Source organism: Gopherus evgoodei, chromosome 4, assembly GCF_007399415.2.
Source record: "Gopherus evgoodei ecotype Sinaloan lineage chromosome 4, rGopEvg1_v1.p, whole genome shotgun sequence".
NCBI lineage: Eukaryota > Metazoa > Chordata > Testudines > Testudinidae > Gopherus > Gopherus evgoodei.
In genome coordinates this window covers 48969898-48985016 of record NC_044325.1, presented here as the reverse complement: position 1 = coordinate 48985016, position 15119 = coordinate 48969898, and the positions used below count along the sequence as shown (strand labels likewise).

Sequence of the window (15119 nt, the reverse complement as noted above, 5' to 3'; positions counted from 1 at the left end):
ATTACAATGGAATTTTCAGAGCAGTGCTCTTTCAGGGATTATCCTTCAGATATGGACATTCAAAACAAGATACACCTCTACCTTGATATAACCCTGTTCTCGGGAGCCAAAAAATCTAACCACGTTATATTAAATTTGCTTTAATCCACCAGAGTGCGCAGCCCCGCCCCCCCCGGAGTGCTGCTTTACCATGTTATATCTGAATTTGTGTTATATTGGGTAGCATTATATTGAGGTAGAGGTGTACTTGTATACAATCTATCTCCTCCATCTAGTCGAGGGCAGTAAGACATCGAGAACTCTTCCGCAAAAGAAAGTTAGCGGCATTGGCTATGATTGGTTGACCAATCTGCAGAGTTTGGTCAACTGAGGGCCATTTGTAGATCTCAGCACAGGACTACTCTGCTCTGAAGTTGTGAGTGCTCTTGAGAACTGGACTCTAACGCTTAAAGTAGGAACTTTTCTTGAATTTACTCAGGGAATGGATTCCATGACACAATTATTAACAGTTCTTGTCTGAATTAAAAGTATAATAATGGAACTTTGTTAGAGAAAGCTCACAACTCGAAATAAAATAATAACCACCACACACCTCACTGGGAAGCCTACTCTACTGGATAGCAAATATGACAACAGTTTCTTCAGAGATTCAATCTGGGTAGTGCTGGATGATGCAGAATGAGGTTCCAAGAACATACTGAATGACCTTGCAGAGTTGGAATAAGGTGGATGCCCAAATGAAGCATTTAAAATTGGATTGTACAAAACTTCCTTTTCATTAAAATGTTGAGAATATTGTACCTGAGCTTAGCAGAATTTGATTTTTATGATTTCTACAAATAAAAATAAATATTCATGTTAAGCTTTTTTTTATTTTTACGGATTTTAAATTTTCCACAGTTGTGGAAAATTATGGGGATGACAGTCAATGAGGTGATTCGACAATAAATGTTGAGATTGTTTCTGTGACACCACATCATTAGGGTCATCTTCATCTTGTTAACATTCTCCTCAAATAAGACCTTGTGCTCAATAGTATTCATCCTCCCCAGGCCTATGACTGACTTTCCTGGCACCATGTGTGTCTGTTTGACCTGAATCAAAAGATAGTTCAGGAATCAAATCACTCTATATATTCTTCAGTTTTCTCTCTACAGAACCCTGACCAAAAATGTTTTCCAGTGAATTTCAGTCTTTTCTAAAGCCAATAATATTGCTACTGTGATCCCAGAGACAAACCCTGGAATCACATGTCAGTTCAAATGATAATGATCAAATTTGGGAAAAGAAAAAGGCTGCCACCTGTCTGCAAAACATAAGAATTGTCTGAGGATGATAAAATGGGAATTCTTGAAGAAAAATCTCCTTTAGGAACTTATTTAGATGATTTAGCTGTGCTCTGTTTGTTCTCAATTCCCAGAGGACAGAAATAGTATGGGGAGAAGGTTTTAATGCTCTAATCTGAAGAAATAGTATGGATTATTTCATTCATGTAGTGGTCTGTCCATTGGTTGCTGAGACTGGGAGTGGGACAGAGCTGTTCCTAAAATTCTTGCACAGCTCTACAGGGTCTCCCCTCTGGACACTATCCAGTGACCTCATCCGATCAAAGCTATACAGATAGCGTTAGTATTCCCTAACTGAGAAAGCCTTGCATTACATGGGGTCTTACTCCACATGGAGCTGGTTAGGAGCCTGCACGTATCTCTGAATAGATATTAGAAACAGGGAGCAGTTACTGACCCTCCACTTGTTCTAGCTACCTCTTACAAAGAGGTATTTTCTCCTGCTGTGCTTCAGAATGCTTCAATTTCCCATATCACCGGTATTAGTTTCCGCAGTACCTGGCAGGAGTCAGGATTGTAAACTGACTTTACTGATGACTGAATAGTCTCAGCTTTCCATAAAAGTTTTCAACTGTATCACTCAGACAGCTGGGAATTGCTTTATCTGTGTGTCTTACCCCAAGAACCAGAGACCCATATATGCCTGCATGAAATAGATTTGAATCCAATTTCCCCCTCACTCACTTTTTATCCAGGGAGAAGCTCTTGGTCACAGAATTTTGAGTCTCAAAAATACCATATTACTTGTGATTAGGGCTGTCAATTAAGGCTGTCAATTAATCGCAGTTAACTCACATGATTAACTCAAAAAAATTAATCGCATTGTTAAATGACAGAATACCAATTGAAATATATTAAATATTTTCAGATGTTTTTCTACGTTTTCAAAAACATTTATTTCTATTACAACACAGAATACAAAGTGTACACTGCTCACTATAATTTTTGATTAAATATTTGCACTGTAAAAAAAAAGAAACAGTATTTTTCAATCCACTTCATACAAGTACTGTAATGCAATTTCTACTATGAAAGTGCAACTTACAAATGTAGACTTTTTTTTTTTTTTTAAGAGCAGTTACGTAACAAAACAATGTAAAACTCAGTGGACTTGTAGGCTCTGGAGTCCTACTTCTTGGACAGCCAATCGCTAAGACAGACAAACTTGGTTACAATTTGCAGGAGATAATGCTGCCTGCTTCTTGTTTACAATATCACCTGAAAGTGAGAACAGTCATTCAAATTTTGTAGCTGGCGTTGCAAGGTACTTTTGGGTCAGATATGCTAAACATTCGTATGTCCCTTCATGCTTCGGCCACTATTCCAAAGGATATCCGTCCATGTTGATGATGCTCGTTAAAATATGTGTTAATTAAATTTGTGACTGTACTCCTTGGGGGAGAACTGCATGTCTCCTGCTCGTTTTACACGCATTCTGCCATATATTTCATGTTATAGCAGTCTTGGATGATGACCCAAGCACATGTTCTTAAAACAAACACTTTCACAGCAGATTTGACAAAACACAAAGAAGATACCAATGTGAGATTTCTAAAAATAGTTACAGCACTCAACTCAAGGTTTAAGAATCAGAAGTGCCTTCCAAAATCTGAGAGGGACAAGGGGGTTGAGCATGCTTTCAGAAGTCTTAAAAGAGCAACACTCACATATTGAAGCTACAGAACCCAAACCACCAAAAAAGAAAATCAACCTTCTGCTGGTGACATCTGACTCAGATGATGGAAATGAACATGCATTGGTGCGCTCTGCATTGGATTGTTGTCAAGCAAGAACCCATCATCAACATGGACGCATGTCCTATGGAATGGTGGTTGAAGATGAAGGGACACATGAATCTGTAGCACATCTAGCATATAAATATCTTGCGACACCAGCTACAATAGTGCCATGCCAATGTCTCTTCTCACTTTCAAGTGACATTGTAAACAAGAAATAGGCAGCATTATCTCCTGCAAATTGTAACTAAGTTTGTCTGTCTTAGCGATTGGCTGTCCAAGAAATAGGACTCAGTGGACTTGTAGGCTCTAAAGTTTTACATTGCTTTATTTTTCAGTATTTATTTATTTTTGTACATAATTCTATATGTTTAAGTTCAAGTCTCATGATAAAAATATTGCCCTACAGTACTTGTATGAGGTGAATTGAAAAATACTATCTCTCGTTTTTTACAGTTCAATTATTTGTAATAAAAAATAAATATAACGTGAGCACTATACTTTGTATTCTGTATTGTAATTCAAATCAATATATTTGAAAATGTAAACAACATCCAAAAATATTAAGCAATAATGGAATACCATTTATTTAAACAATGCAATTAATCGCTATTAATATTTTTAATGGTGCGATTAATTTTTTAAAATCGCTTGACAGCCCTACTTGCAATATTATTCACTCATGTTAGCACTGCTTGTAAAAGTATGCAGGGGCACTTACGGAATCAGAGGACTTGTTTATTTTTGTTGTACTAATTACACCTGGAAGTTTTCATGCCCCAGAGAGGGGACTGAAATGATGCCAGCCCACGCATGGCTGCCTTTGAAAGGCCTGTATAGTGAAGAGACCACTCTTTCAGGTAAAAATCTCCCCACTTAAAAATCCTGAGTCACTGCTCAGGATAGCCACATTTATATGATACCACATTACATTTTAACTAGTACACAAATTGGGAACCTGCTAGGGTGACCAGATGTCCTGATTTTGTGGGGACAGTCCCGATATTTGAGGCTTTTTTTTTTAATATGGGCTCCTATTACCCGCCATCCCCGTCCCGATTTTTCATACTTGCTATCTGGTCACCCTAGAACCTGCTGGCCTTATAAAATGGAGGCTGGGAAAGAATGAAAAAAAATGGCAAGCCAAGAAACACTTTACTGCCTGCTGACTTTTCCAGATCTGGGATGCTGCCCCTCTTACCACTCCAGAACAATCTGCTCAGGGGAGAAAGCAGAAGCAGTGGTGAGGCAGGGAAGCTGGGAACAAAAACCTAGACATTAGGCCATGGTGACCCACAATGACAGCTGGGAATGATAGCCCAATACTTTCCCATTCTTTTCAGTATGGCAGGAAATTCTTAACCCACTATTACATCCTTCCAGGATGCATGAGAAATAATATATAGCTATAGCTTGCCTTGGACATTTGTAGACCTACTAAGTTTAGTTTCACAGTGAATTCTTGCCTCAGGATCTATCCTCTGGTGTTTAGATATATTATTTGATTCTCAGCGGATTTGGACTGGAGGTCTTTTTCCCTTAGGAGAAAGAACTCTCTTGGCAGGTTCAGGGAGGGGTGCACACCTGCAGGATTTAGCATATGTTTACAGCCTGGTCTTTTCTGCTCTGATCTGCCATGCTGCACTCTGTGGAGCTGAGCAGGGGAAACAGGCACTGAGGATTATCTGCTCTGCTGCACTCAGTAGGGTGAGCAGGGGAAACACAACGGATTTGTTTTCCCTTTCAGAGTCTGTTCCCATAAGCCTGATTCAGAGGCAGTATGAAATCAGGCTCAGAAGGCTCCAAAAATATTTCAAGAGGCTAGTGATCTCCCTGTCCTCCAAGAGGCTTGATTTATTTCCTTTCCCATAAATGGGCCCTTCCGGATTTCCTCAAGAAAGGTACTGACTCCCCAGAACTAGATCCCTCTCTATTGAATAGAATTTACATGGATCAGAGAAGTCTGTTTTCCCAGGAGGTCTGAGCCTCAGACATGAGTTGGAATTGCCAGGGAAGCAGAGTTAGAGGTGGCAGCCGAGCCCAAAAGCCCCTTACTGCATTCACTGGCATCAGCAGCGTCCAGTGCCCTCCAGCCTCAGTTCAGCGGAGAGGAAGAGGAAGCAGCTGAGCTCCACAGTCAGAGGTCTGGTTGACAGGCTATAGCACTCAGGTGCGATCTTCCATCTGGCAGTCTTTTCTTCTGGCTTCACTTCCCTCATGTACTTTGGGAAGAAAAGGACTGGCTGCCCCAGAGCAAATTCTTTTCCAATCCTGCCTGGCTCATCTCTTGCCCTGGGAAAGGAAGGGAGCTAAGACGACCCTGCCCAGATTGGGCTGGGAGGGTGAAACTGCATCCTGCCTGCAGAGCCAGCAGAGCTCTCCAACAACATGCTTCATCCCCATATCAAGTAAGACCCTTTTGCCTCTGGGTTTTCCTCAATCTAGCACACTCCCTGAAGCCTGCAAGGGCATCAACTGAGGAAAACACCTCAATAGCAGAAGTGGAGCTGAGGGGACAGTCTCTCCAAAAATCCAATGAAGCCCTAGGGACACAGCTGGGAATTAGACATATTACTGAACTAAACTGTTAGTCTAAACATTTGAAATAAAGTTTGAAATTTTTCCTCAGAAAAGCTTGGCAGCAGGTAAAGTTGGGCTGAGCCCATCAGTCACATGGGGGCAGAAAAACTGGTAGGAACTTCTAGAGCCAAGCATTCCCCCCCCTATCAGTGACTGACAGGTCTGGTTCTGCTCCCAAGTTTTAAGCGGGCTGAAGTATCTACTACGATTGATCTATGGACCTTGGCACAAACAAGAAATGGACACTTTCTGAAAGTATGTTTTCTATAAAATACGCTCTTGGAAGGCGAAACAAAATAATGCATCGTTCCTGTGTATGTTTATGGTGCTGTTGGCCCACTACAGTAGATAAACAAAAAATAGTTACTTTTCTTCTGTTTGCAACCTATGGAACATACCTGAATTACTATGTATTTCAAAAGTGCTTCTAGAAAGTAGCTTGTAAGATCTTCTTGTCCTTTATCTCCTGATTGTGGAGGGACAAGTGGAGTAATTTCCTCTACAGTCACTTGCGCTGTCCAAAAATGAAAAATAGTTAAATTAAGATACTGGAACAAATTATTAAACCATCAATTTCTAAGCACCTAGAAGGCAACAGGGAAACATAATGGCCAACATGAATTTGTCAAAAACAAACCATGACAAACTAATTTGATTTCCTTTTTACGAGACAGGTGGATAGGAGGGTAGCAGCAAATGAGATTTATCTTGATTTGAGTAAATTCTTTGACACAGTCCCACATGACATTCTCATAAGCCTACTAGTGAAATGTGGTCTATATGAAAATTATTATAACGCTGGTGCGCAAAAAGTTGAAAAACTATACCCAAAGAATACACCTCTACCCCGATATAACGAGACCCAATATAACACAAATTTGGATATAATGCAGTAAAGCAGCGCTCGGGGGGGGAGGGGGGGTGGCGGGACGGCGCGCTCTAGCGGATCAAAGCAAGTTCGATATAATGCAGTAAGATTTTTTGGCTCCGAGGACAGCGTTATATCGGGTTAGAGGTGTAGTTATCAATGGTTCACTATTAAGCTGGGAGGACTTATTGACAAGGGTCCCAGAGGAGTCTTTCCTGAGTCTGGTACAACTTAATATTTTCATTAATGATGTGGATAATGGGGTGGAGAGTATGCTTATAAAATTGCTAATGACACCAACCTAGGAGGGCTTGAAAGCCTTAGGAGGCCAGGATTAGAATTCAACACACCCCTGACAAATTGGGGAACTGGTCTGAAATCAACAAGATCAAATTCAATAGAGAGAAGTGCAGAGTACTAAACTTAGGAAGGAAAAATCAAATATAACAAATACAAATTGGAGAATAGCTGGTTAGGAAATAGTACTGCAGAAAAGGATCCAGGAATTACAGGGGATCACAAACTGAATGAAAGTCAACAAGTGATGCAGTTGTGAATAAGGCTAATATAATTCTGGGGTGTATTAACAGAAGTGTTGTATGCAATACACTGGGGATAATTGGTCTGCTCTACTTGGCACTAGTGAGATCTCAGCTGGAGTGGCGTGTCCAGTTTTGGATACCCACTTTAGGAAAGATGAGGACAAAATGGAAAGAGTCTAGAAGAGAGCTACAAAAATTATAAAACGGTTTAAAAAAACCGACCTGTGAAGAAACTGGGCACGGTTAGTCTTGAGAAAAAAGATGACTGAGGGGGGAATCAGGTATCAGTTTTCAAATATATTAAAGGTTATTATAAAGAGGATAGAGATCAACTGTTGTCCACGTCCACTGGAGGCAGGACAAGAAGTAATGGGCTTAATCTGCAGCAAGGGAGATTTAGGTTAGATATTGGGAAAAACTTTCTAACCATGAGGAAATTTAAGGTCTAGGATACATGCTACAAGAGAGATTGAGGAATTCCCATCACTGGAGGTTTTTAAGAACAGGTTAGATAAACAGCTATCAGGCATAGATTAGGTATGTCTGGTCCTGCCTCAATGCAGGGGAATGGATGAAGTGACCTTTCATGGTCCCTTCCAGCACTATATTTCTACAGTACATTTCATCAATAAATATACTGTTTCCCTTAATTTGTGTTTGTCTGAAAAATTATGACAAACAGGTGTTGGAAAATTGGCTGCTCAAAACAAAATCAAATACAAATTACAACCAAAAATCCTACCCCAAGAGTGATTTAAATTTAAAAAGAGACTTTGCCAATAAGTCCTCTACAAGTTGTCTTATCACGCCCTTTGTACTTTTTTCACTTTTATGTGGTAAGCACACATCAAATCATCATCATCATCATCAAGGCTATCTGTGCTTACTTTTGAATACTTATTTTATTAAGTCTATCTGCTCAGTCCCTATTTTAAAAATCTGTTATCGTTCCATAAAATCAATCCAAACAAGGAAAATTCTAAAATGGATTTCACACTTTTGTTTTAAGGAACTAAAATATCTATCCTATGGTTCTTTCAGTTGTTCTTTCATTAGTCAATAATCTTAAACCTGGTTTATGATTATTGTTGCTGCTTTTAGATTTTAGTTACATTTTTATTTAAAATTCTCCAGTTATATTTGTTCAGTGTTTCTCTATTTTGTACTCTCTTGTAATCAAAGCTTGAGCATTTTTTCCAGCTCCTCGTCCTCCATAATTCTTTGCTGCCTAACAGCATGTAAGTCCTGCCCTGCTTGTTCCTCCTTTCCTATTGTTTTGGACACTGCAGAACAACAGACACGACAACAAGAACCTCTGGGGTCCCTGGCACAATCTGCACTATGGGGCTGCTCTGAAGCTGCGACCCCTGGAAGCCCTGGTGCCCCAGAAGCACACCAGGATAGCTGCTGGGAAACCAAGCATGGCCTGTGGTGTTTCACTAGAAGTTCATTGAAATGGATATGTTTCCATAAAATATTTTACTTTTGACAAATCAAGTTTCTAATAAAAGCCCGTTTTGTCAGAAAATACTGACCAGCTCTAGTTATGATAACCAGTATGAGAGGAGAGGATGCTGTGAATCTTTTTTATGGGAAAAGGTGAAGTTGAAATAGATCTTCATACAGGGGTCTTATGGAGTTAGCGATACAGCTACAGGTATAAATGTTGCTCCGAGTGATCTGCGGAACTCATTGTCCCAAGAAATCATTGAGACTAAGAATCTAGTAGGAATCAAAGGATCATCCATATGAATAATGAAAATATCCAGTTGCCTTAGCTAGTATAAAAATTATGTCATAAAAGGATATGAACCCTTATGCCTTAGGGCACAAGGCTGCAGTTAGAGGTTACAGTTTCTCCTATGAGCAGATTATTCTATAATTGTCCACTACGGTGGTTCATAAACCTCTCTCTTGAATATCAGGTACGGGCCACTGTAAAGATACTGGATTAGATGGACCACTGCTCTGCTGCAGTAAAGCAACACATAGGTTCCTAAGAGATTTGGGAAGAGAAAGAAGGATCAGGGTCAAGAATGACACCAGGATCCTAGAAGCCCTGAGCACAGCTGCACTCATTAGTGGTTCCATAAGCCCCATCAAATGACTTACTTTAGTTATTTCTACAGTACCTGAGCAATGGAAAAGTTAATGAAATGGGACTATGTAAAGAACTGGGTAATGCTACTAAATTACTTACTTTCTTGAACATTAAGTGGAGGATTAATGAGATTATCTAGTGTTCGAGGTCCATACTCAGATTGTGGTGATGAAAATCCAGGAATTAAGCAAGAAAACATACACAGCTGTTCTTTACTACAGTTATTCTGAAGTGCTTGCAACCACAAGAGGAAGAGACGCACACCTTCTCGACGGATCTTAAAAGGGGAAAAAGGGAGTTTTTTGTTTGTCAGACTCTTTGCTTTTTAAGCTGCATTACACTCTAGTATGTATAGACTTGCAAATAGCTTCCTTACATATGCATACAAACAAAAAGGGCCAGGTCTGTAGAGTACAAAAGTGCTACTTTTGCACAATCTCTCCCTTTCAATAAAGAACTGCACCAGAGAGACCATGTCAACAATACCACTCTTTTTTCTTCAAAAAGTAATCAAAGTGTTACAAAATATATTTCTTAAAAATGATTGATCTTTCTGCTCATAACCAAAACTGATAGAAAAAAAGACTGATTTATTCATTTATTATATATATGAACAAAAAATTATTCCTCTCCCCATATGAAGTAAAAATTAGGACTTTTCCTCTTGAAAGCAAAAATTAAAGCACCAATCCTGCAAACACTATGCACCTGTTTACCTCTATGTGACTTCTGAAGGTACTAAACCAGGACCACAGAAGTTGACAGGTTCAGGGCCTATTATGAATGTAATCAAACTTGTTAGTCTGTTACTGTTTTTGTGGCAGTGATTATTCTAAGAAAAACATATACATCAAAAATGCGAAAGCAAAAAGATATATGTTTTTATTTTTCTTACCTTTAAGGAATTTCCGGTGTGAAGGAGTTTCTTTAAAATCAAGCCTGAAAGGAAAATACATTTTAAAGATGTTCTTTGCTCTTTACTTAACTGCAGATGTCAGAGTTCCCGGTCAGACTTGATACTCTTTTAAGCAAGTCCTTGGCAATCTCCAATTTACTCTTGGTGAACTTAATATCCCTCTGACAATCACCTCAATGCCAGAAGGGGGGGAAAAAAGAACACCTTCCACAAGATCTGTTCCTTTTCTCATAATCAATACCAAAAAATGTATAAAAATGTAGGATAGCAAGTGGGCAATGGTTCCTAATTCATCAATGCTGTTGCTATTCAAATGCCTAGTTTAGGGTTATACTGGATAGCTTGTGTTCCATGCTTGTGTACTAGACAGGAAAAGGACTTCCTGGGTAGCACAAAGCAGGATTTTCCATCTACATTATCTTTATGTTTTCTCTAATATTTTTCTTTTATACCAAACTCCAATAACGGTGCCTATGACAATCAGCGTCCAGACACTCCAGGTGCCATGAACCCCAAAGAATAAAGTTATTGTGTTAAAAAAGTATGTCAAGTAAGGTCTTTAACCTTGTAATGTTCTGAACTTAATGGTCTTTAGGAGATATTTATACAGACTGTGGTTTGGATTTATATATAAAGAAAACTGTGCTCATAATTTGTGCTAGAACATTCAGCTCCACCTCACAACAGGGCGGTAAGTAGTGAAGACTGAGAAAGGATGCCTCACCAAGCAGATGAGACTAGCTCCAAGCACCTAGCACTGTACAACCTGAAAAAAGATAATTAACTAATGAACCATTAACATTGGTAGGAAGGCACTAAAACACCCCATCTGTAAAGTCAAGAGGGGACTTCCCCCACCCTGAATAACCACGAATCATTAATCTGACAGAAAAAAAAAAAAACAAAAAACAAAAAACAAAGAACTGCCAATCCTTTTTAAAAGGGAAGAGGTTTGAAGTGAAATCTATTCAGAACTTGAGAGAGAGTCTTGAAGGTAGGAGGCTGTCTGAATGCTGGATCCCCACTGTGGCAGTGGGCATGCTGGGAAACTTTTCAGAGACAACAGGTAAGTTTCATTAGAAATGGGAGTTTAATTTGAAAGCAGAAAGCTTGTGGTTGCATCTTGATGTTTATCTTCTGTATAACTTGTAGCATGGGTGGCAGGTTTGTAGAAATGTTGGTGGTGCCCAGAACCTGCCCCCCCCCAAACTCAGCCCCCACCTGGCTAAGGCTCTGAGAGCGGGGTTGGGTGGGGGAGGAGGTCTGAGGTGCGGGTCTTGAGCTGGGAATTAGGGTGCAGGAGGGGTGCAGGGTGCAGGTTGGGATGGAGTTTGGGTGCTGGGTGAAGGCTCCGGGCTGGGGCAGGGGATGGGTGTGTAGGAGGGGGTGAGGGGTGCAGGCTCTGGGATGGAGTTTGGGGATGGAAGGGGGTGCAGGATTTGGGAAGGAGTTTGAGGGCAGGAGGGGGGCACATTCTGGGAGGGAGTTTGGGAATAAGAGGGGGTGCAGGAGTGAGGGCTGTGGGGCTGAAGATGAGGGGTTTGGGGTGTCGGAGGGGGATCAGGGCTGGAGCAGAGGATTAGGGTGCAGGAGAATGAGGGCTCTGGCTGAGGATGAGGGGTTCATGATGAAGGGGGCTCAGAACTGAGGCAGAGGATTAGGTGTAGGGGGATGAGGGCTCTGGCTGGGGCTGAGGATGAGGGGTTCATGATGCAGGAGGGGGCTCAGGGCTGGGGCAGAGGATCAGGGTGTGGGGGGGGATGAGGGGTTTGGGATGTTGGAGAGGCTCAGAGCTAGGGTGAAAGGGCAGGGTAAGGGCAGCCTGCTCTGCCATTAGCCGTTGGGGGGCACTAGGACCCTGGGGCAGCAGCACAAACTGGCATGGGAGAGGTGCACGCCACTTTCTTCCAGGCAGGGATGCGACGGGACGCGGAGAAGACCTGCGGGGGCCGGGGCCCACTCCTGGCATGGCTGGGGGAGAGACCCAGCTCCAAATATTGGTGAAGCAGAGCCCCCAGCCCTGAATATTGCTGGAGTTCGGGCACCACAAAAGAATATAACCCACCGCCTATGCTTTGTGTTTGCTTCCCCTTACAATTTTCAACTTCGAATCTATGATTTTTCTATCAAATAAAATGTTTCCAACGTGCAAACTACATGGAGTGTGTGTGCCAAAGCAAGCAAGGTGTCGTCAGGGGGCCAGGGAGGGCAGGTTTCATGCATTTGAGGGTGATGAATCAGATGGGAAAAGTACAACTATCCAGTAGTTAAGAACTCGGGATAGACTGATTTGGGAAGACTAGGGACTAGAAGGGCTGTTGGGGTCACCCTGAAAGGAGTAACTATTCTGGTGGAAGCCAGGGTGAGACTTTATATTTGTGGGCTGGCTAGTGGTTATCAGGGCTCTGAGCCATAGCAGTAAGGCACCTGAAGTTACAAGGCAGGCAGTGACAGAAGTCCTTGCTGGTCTGAATGATCTCCAAGTGTCCCAGTGCCTAACTCTCTCTCTAGAAAAATCATTTCATAATATCAGTTACCTTATTGTTAAGACACTTACAAACATCCAGACTAAGTTTCTTTTTTAAAAGTTGCTGAAGTTTCAAGTCCTTGCTCCTTATTATGCCACTTTAAAGTATGTAATCCCTATCCCCTCCTTCATATTATCATGCAACTAAAACTGTCAAACTTAAGACATTAAAGAACTCAATTACACTTTATATAGCATCTTGTTTGAATCTATTTTTTTTAAACCACTTATCATAAAAAACAAGACTTCTTTTTTAAATACAAACTCACCAATACTATGAAACTGCCACCTCTGGTGAATCCTTTCTGGAAGAAGTTGTAAAATTTTCTACAAAAGCAAAAGCCAACAATCCACACTACACAGTTATTACCTAAAAAATGCATGCTAGAAATACCAAAGATTAACAGCAGTTATCAAGGGAAAAAATGTAAGTTTTCTTAATTAATAATGCTGTCTTTTTGTGGCATCCACCCACCCCCAAAAAAAAGGCCACCCACAGGAAGAAGATAAAATTAATTTTCTAAAAATTTGCTTATCTGAATCCAAGATACAAGTTAAATATGCATATGCAGCATTTTGCTGTAATTATATAGATGAACAGGCATTTCTAGTGTCATCCCATGTACATGACCACCTCCAGTATATGGCAAGCTATAAACAGCTTGATTCACCATTGAATTACATTCTTTGTGGGAACACAAGGTAGGTGCAGTAAAATCTTTTATTGGACAAACCTCTGTTGATTAGAGAGACAAGCTTTTGAGCCACACAGAGCTCTTCTAAGTCTGGGAAAGGTGCATCTTACCTAAATCCAATGTAGAACAGATTGTTTAGCGTAAGTAGCTAGCACAGTCTAAAAGGACCATTCAAGGTAGAGAAGCCCGGGATAAAAAGAGAGGGTTAGCGGGTTACAGATTTTTGTGTGTGTGTGTGTGTGCGTGTGCGTGTGCGTGTGCGTGTGCGTGTGTGTGCGCGCGAGAGATTTTCGCTCCCACGCTTGTCTTCTGAAAGTGTTATGCACATTTCCTTTGAGGATGAAGACTGATCGATCATTCTATATCTGACCTCTTTGTGAAGTGTTCACCCACAGGTGATTGATAAAAAGACAAAAATATCCTTTTCCCTGTGAGAGTTCATTTGAGAGCATAGCAATTGTCTGGTTTCACTCAGAGTTACTGGGGCATTTAGTGGCCTGGATGAGGTATGCCACATGTTAGGCATGTGTAGGATCCAAGGATGACTGCAGAGATGTTAACAACAATCTGCCTTGAATGGTCCCTTACAATACATGCTAACTACTTACCCTAAAAAATCAGATCCACTTCGCATTTTGCTGTGATGCTGGAAGTACCTTTTCCAGAACTGAAGAAGAGCTGTGTGTGACTGGAAAGATTCTCTCTCACCAACAGAAGTTGGTCCTATAAAAGATATTACCTCATCCACTTTGTCTCTCTAATATCCTGGAACCAATACAGTTACAAGTACACTGAATACATTCTTTTTTGGGCAGTTAATATTTAACCTGTGTAGTTGCACCCAAGGAAGCAGAAAATGGGCCTACCAAAACCATATTCACTGATCCTCCCCATGAAATTATATGATTTGCTCATTCCAGGTTTGCTCCAACTTCTAACAGCCTAATCCTACAGTTCCATTGTGTTAAAACCCAATAACTTTCTGGCAAATTATCAGAGACAAAAAACAATACTGGAAGATTCAAAACATCTTACCTCAAAAATAAAAAGTATAGCATCTAATTCTTCCCTCTGAGACTTGTGACCTAAATTTAATTCAAAAAGAATCCTTAAATTATGTAGTTTTCATTATGAAAAGTCATTTAAGGGCCCATTGAATAAAAATATAAATACACAAAACATCTATACTTCTACAGATACAGAAAGTAAATTTCTCACATTCCTTCCATTGAATTAAACCATTGCATTGGTTTAAAATAGTACTCTGTATTTTTGACATTATATTTAGAGTCTACAGATTACCACACCAGCAACTGAATGTAACTATGGAGCAAATGACTAGTGTAGTTACTAAAATTATAAAATGCAAAATATTTTGCAGGGATAACAATACAAAACCTAGATGGTCAGTGGAATTTATTTAGGTTTCAGAGCAAACTTTTAGATTTCACTTTAACGGTATTAAAATGTGAAACTGCACTATTAGAAAAAGTTTTGAGTTCTGGTTTATATTTTTCTCTCACAGAATATTAAAGCAAGCTCTGGAATAGAGTTATAACATTCAACAAGAGAGAATTAAAGAACTTTTTAACAAAGGTGATGTTTTTTGACCTACCCACCCTCCAGATCAAGTTATACCACACACTTTATGAAACATGCAGTATTTTGGGAAATAAAAAAATATTTCTTTAAAATCTACAAGAACAGAGCTAGCTTAAGATTTGAAGATCCTCAAATCTACAAAAAGATTAAAAGGGCTAGCAGGCAAGCTTGTCTCTCCTTGCCCCGTATGAGTGTCAGTTGCTTCT

At 40.3% G+C, this 15119-nt stretch overlaps 1 protein-coding gene across 13 annotated transcripts in view; it reads right to left on the bottom strand.

The window, feature by feature from the left end:
• Window positions 1-15119, bottom strand: part of RALGAPA1 (Ral GTPase activating protein catalytic alpha subunit 1) — a 246975-nt gene that overhangs the window by 195705 nt on the left and 36151 nt on the right. For all 13 annotated transcript variants that reach the window (XR_003999976.1, XM_030559262.1, XM_030559256.1 and 10 more), the window contains exons 3-7: window positions 14347-14396; window positions 12886-12943; window positions 10069-10112; window positions 9273-9450; window positions 6061-6176 (exon numbers count right to left, since the gene is read on the bottom strand). Coding sequence is in view for 12 of the 13 variants with exons in the window: in XM_030559262.1 (XP_030415122.1) it covers window positions 6061-6176; window positions 9273-9450; window positions 10069-10112; window positions 12886-12943; window positions 14347-14396 (446 nt within the window). In the remaining variant the exon portion in view is untranslated. The remainder of the gene's footprint in view (window positions 1-6060; window positions 6177-9272; window positions 9451-10068; window positions 10113-12885; window positions 12944-14346; window positions 14397-15119) is intronic.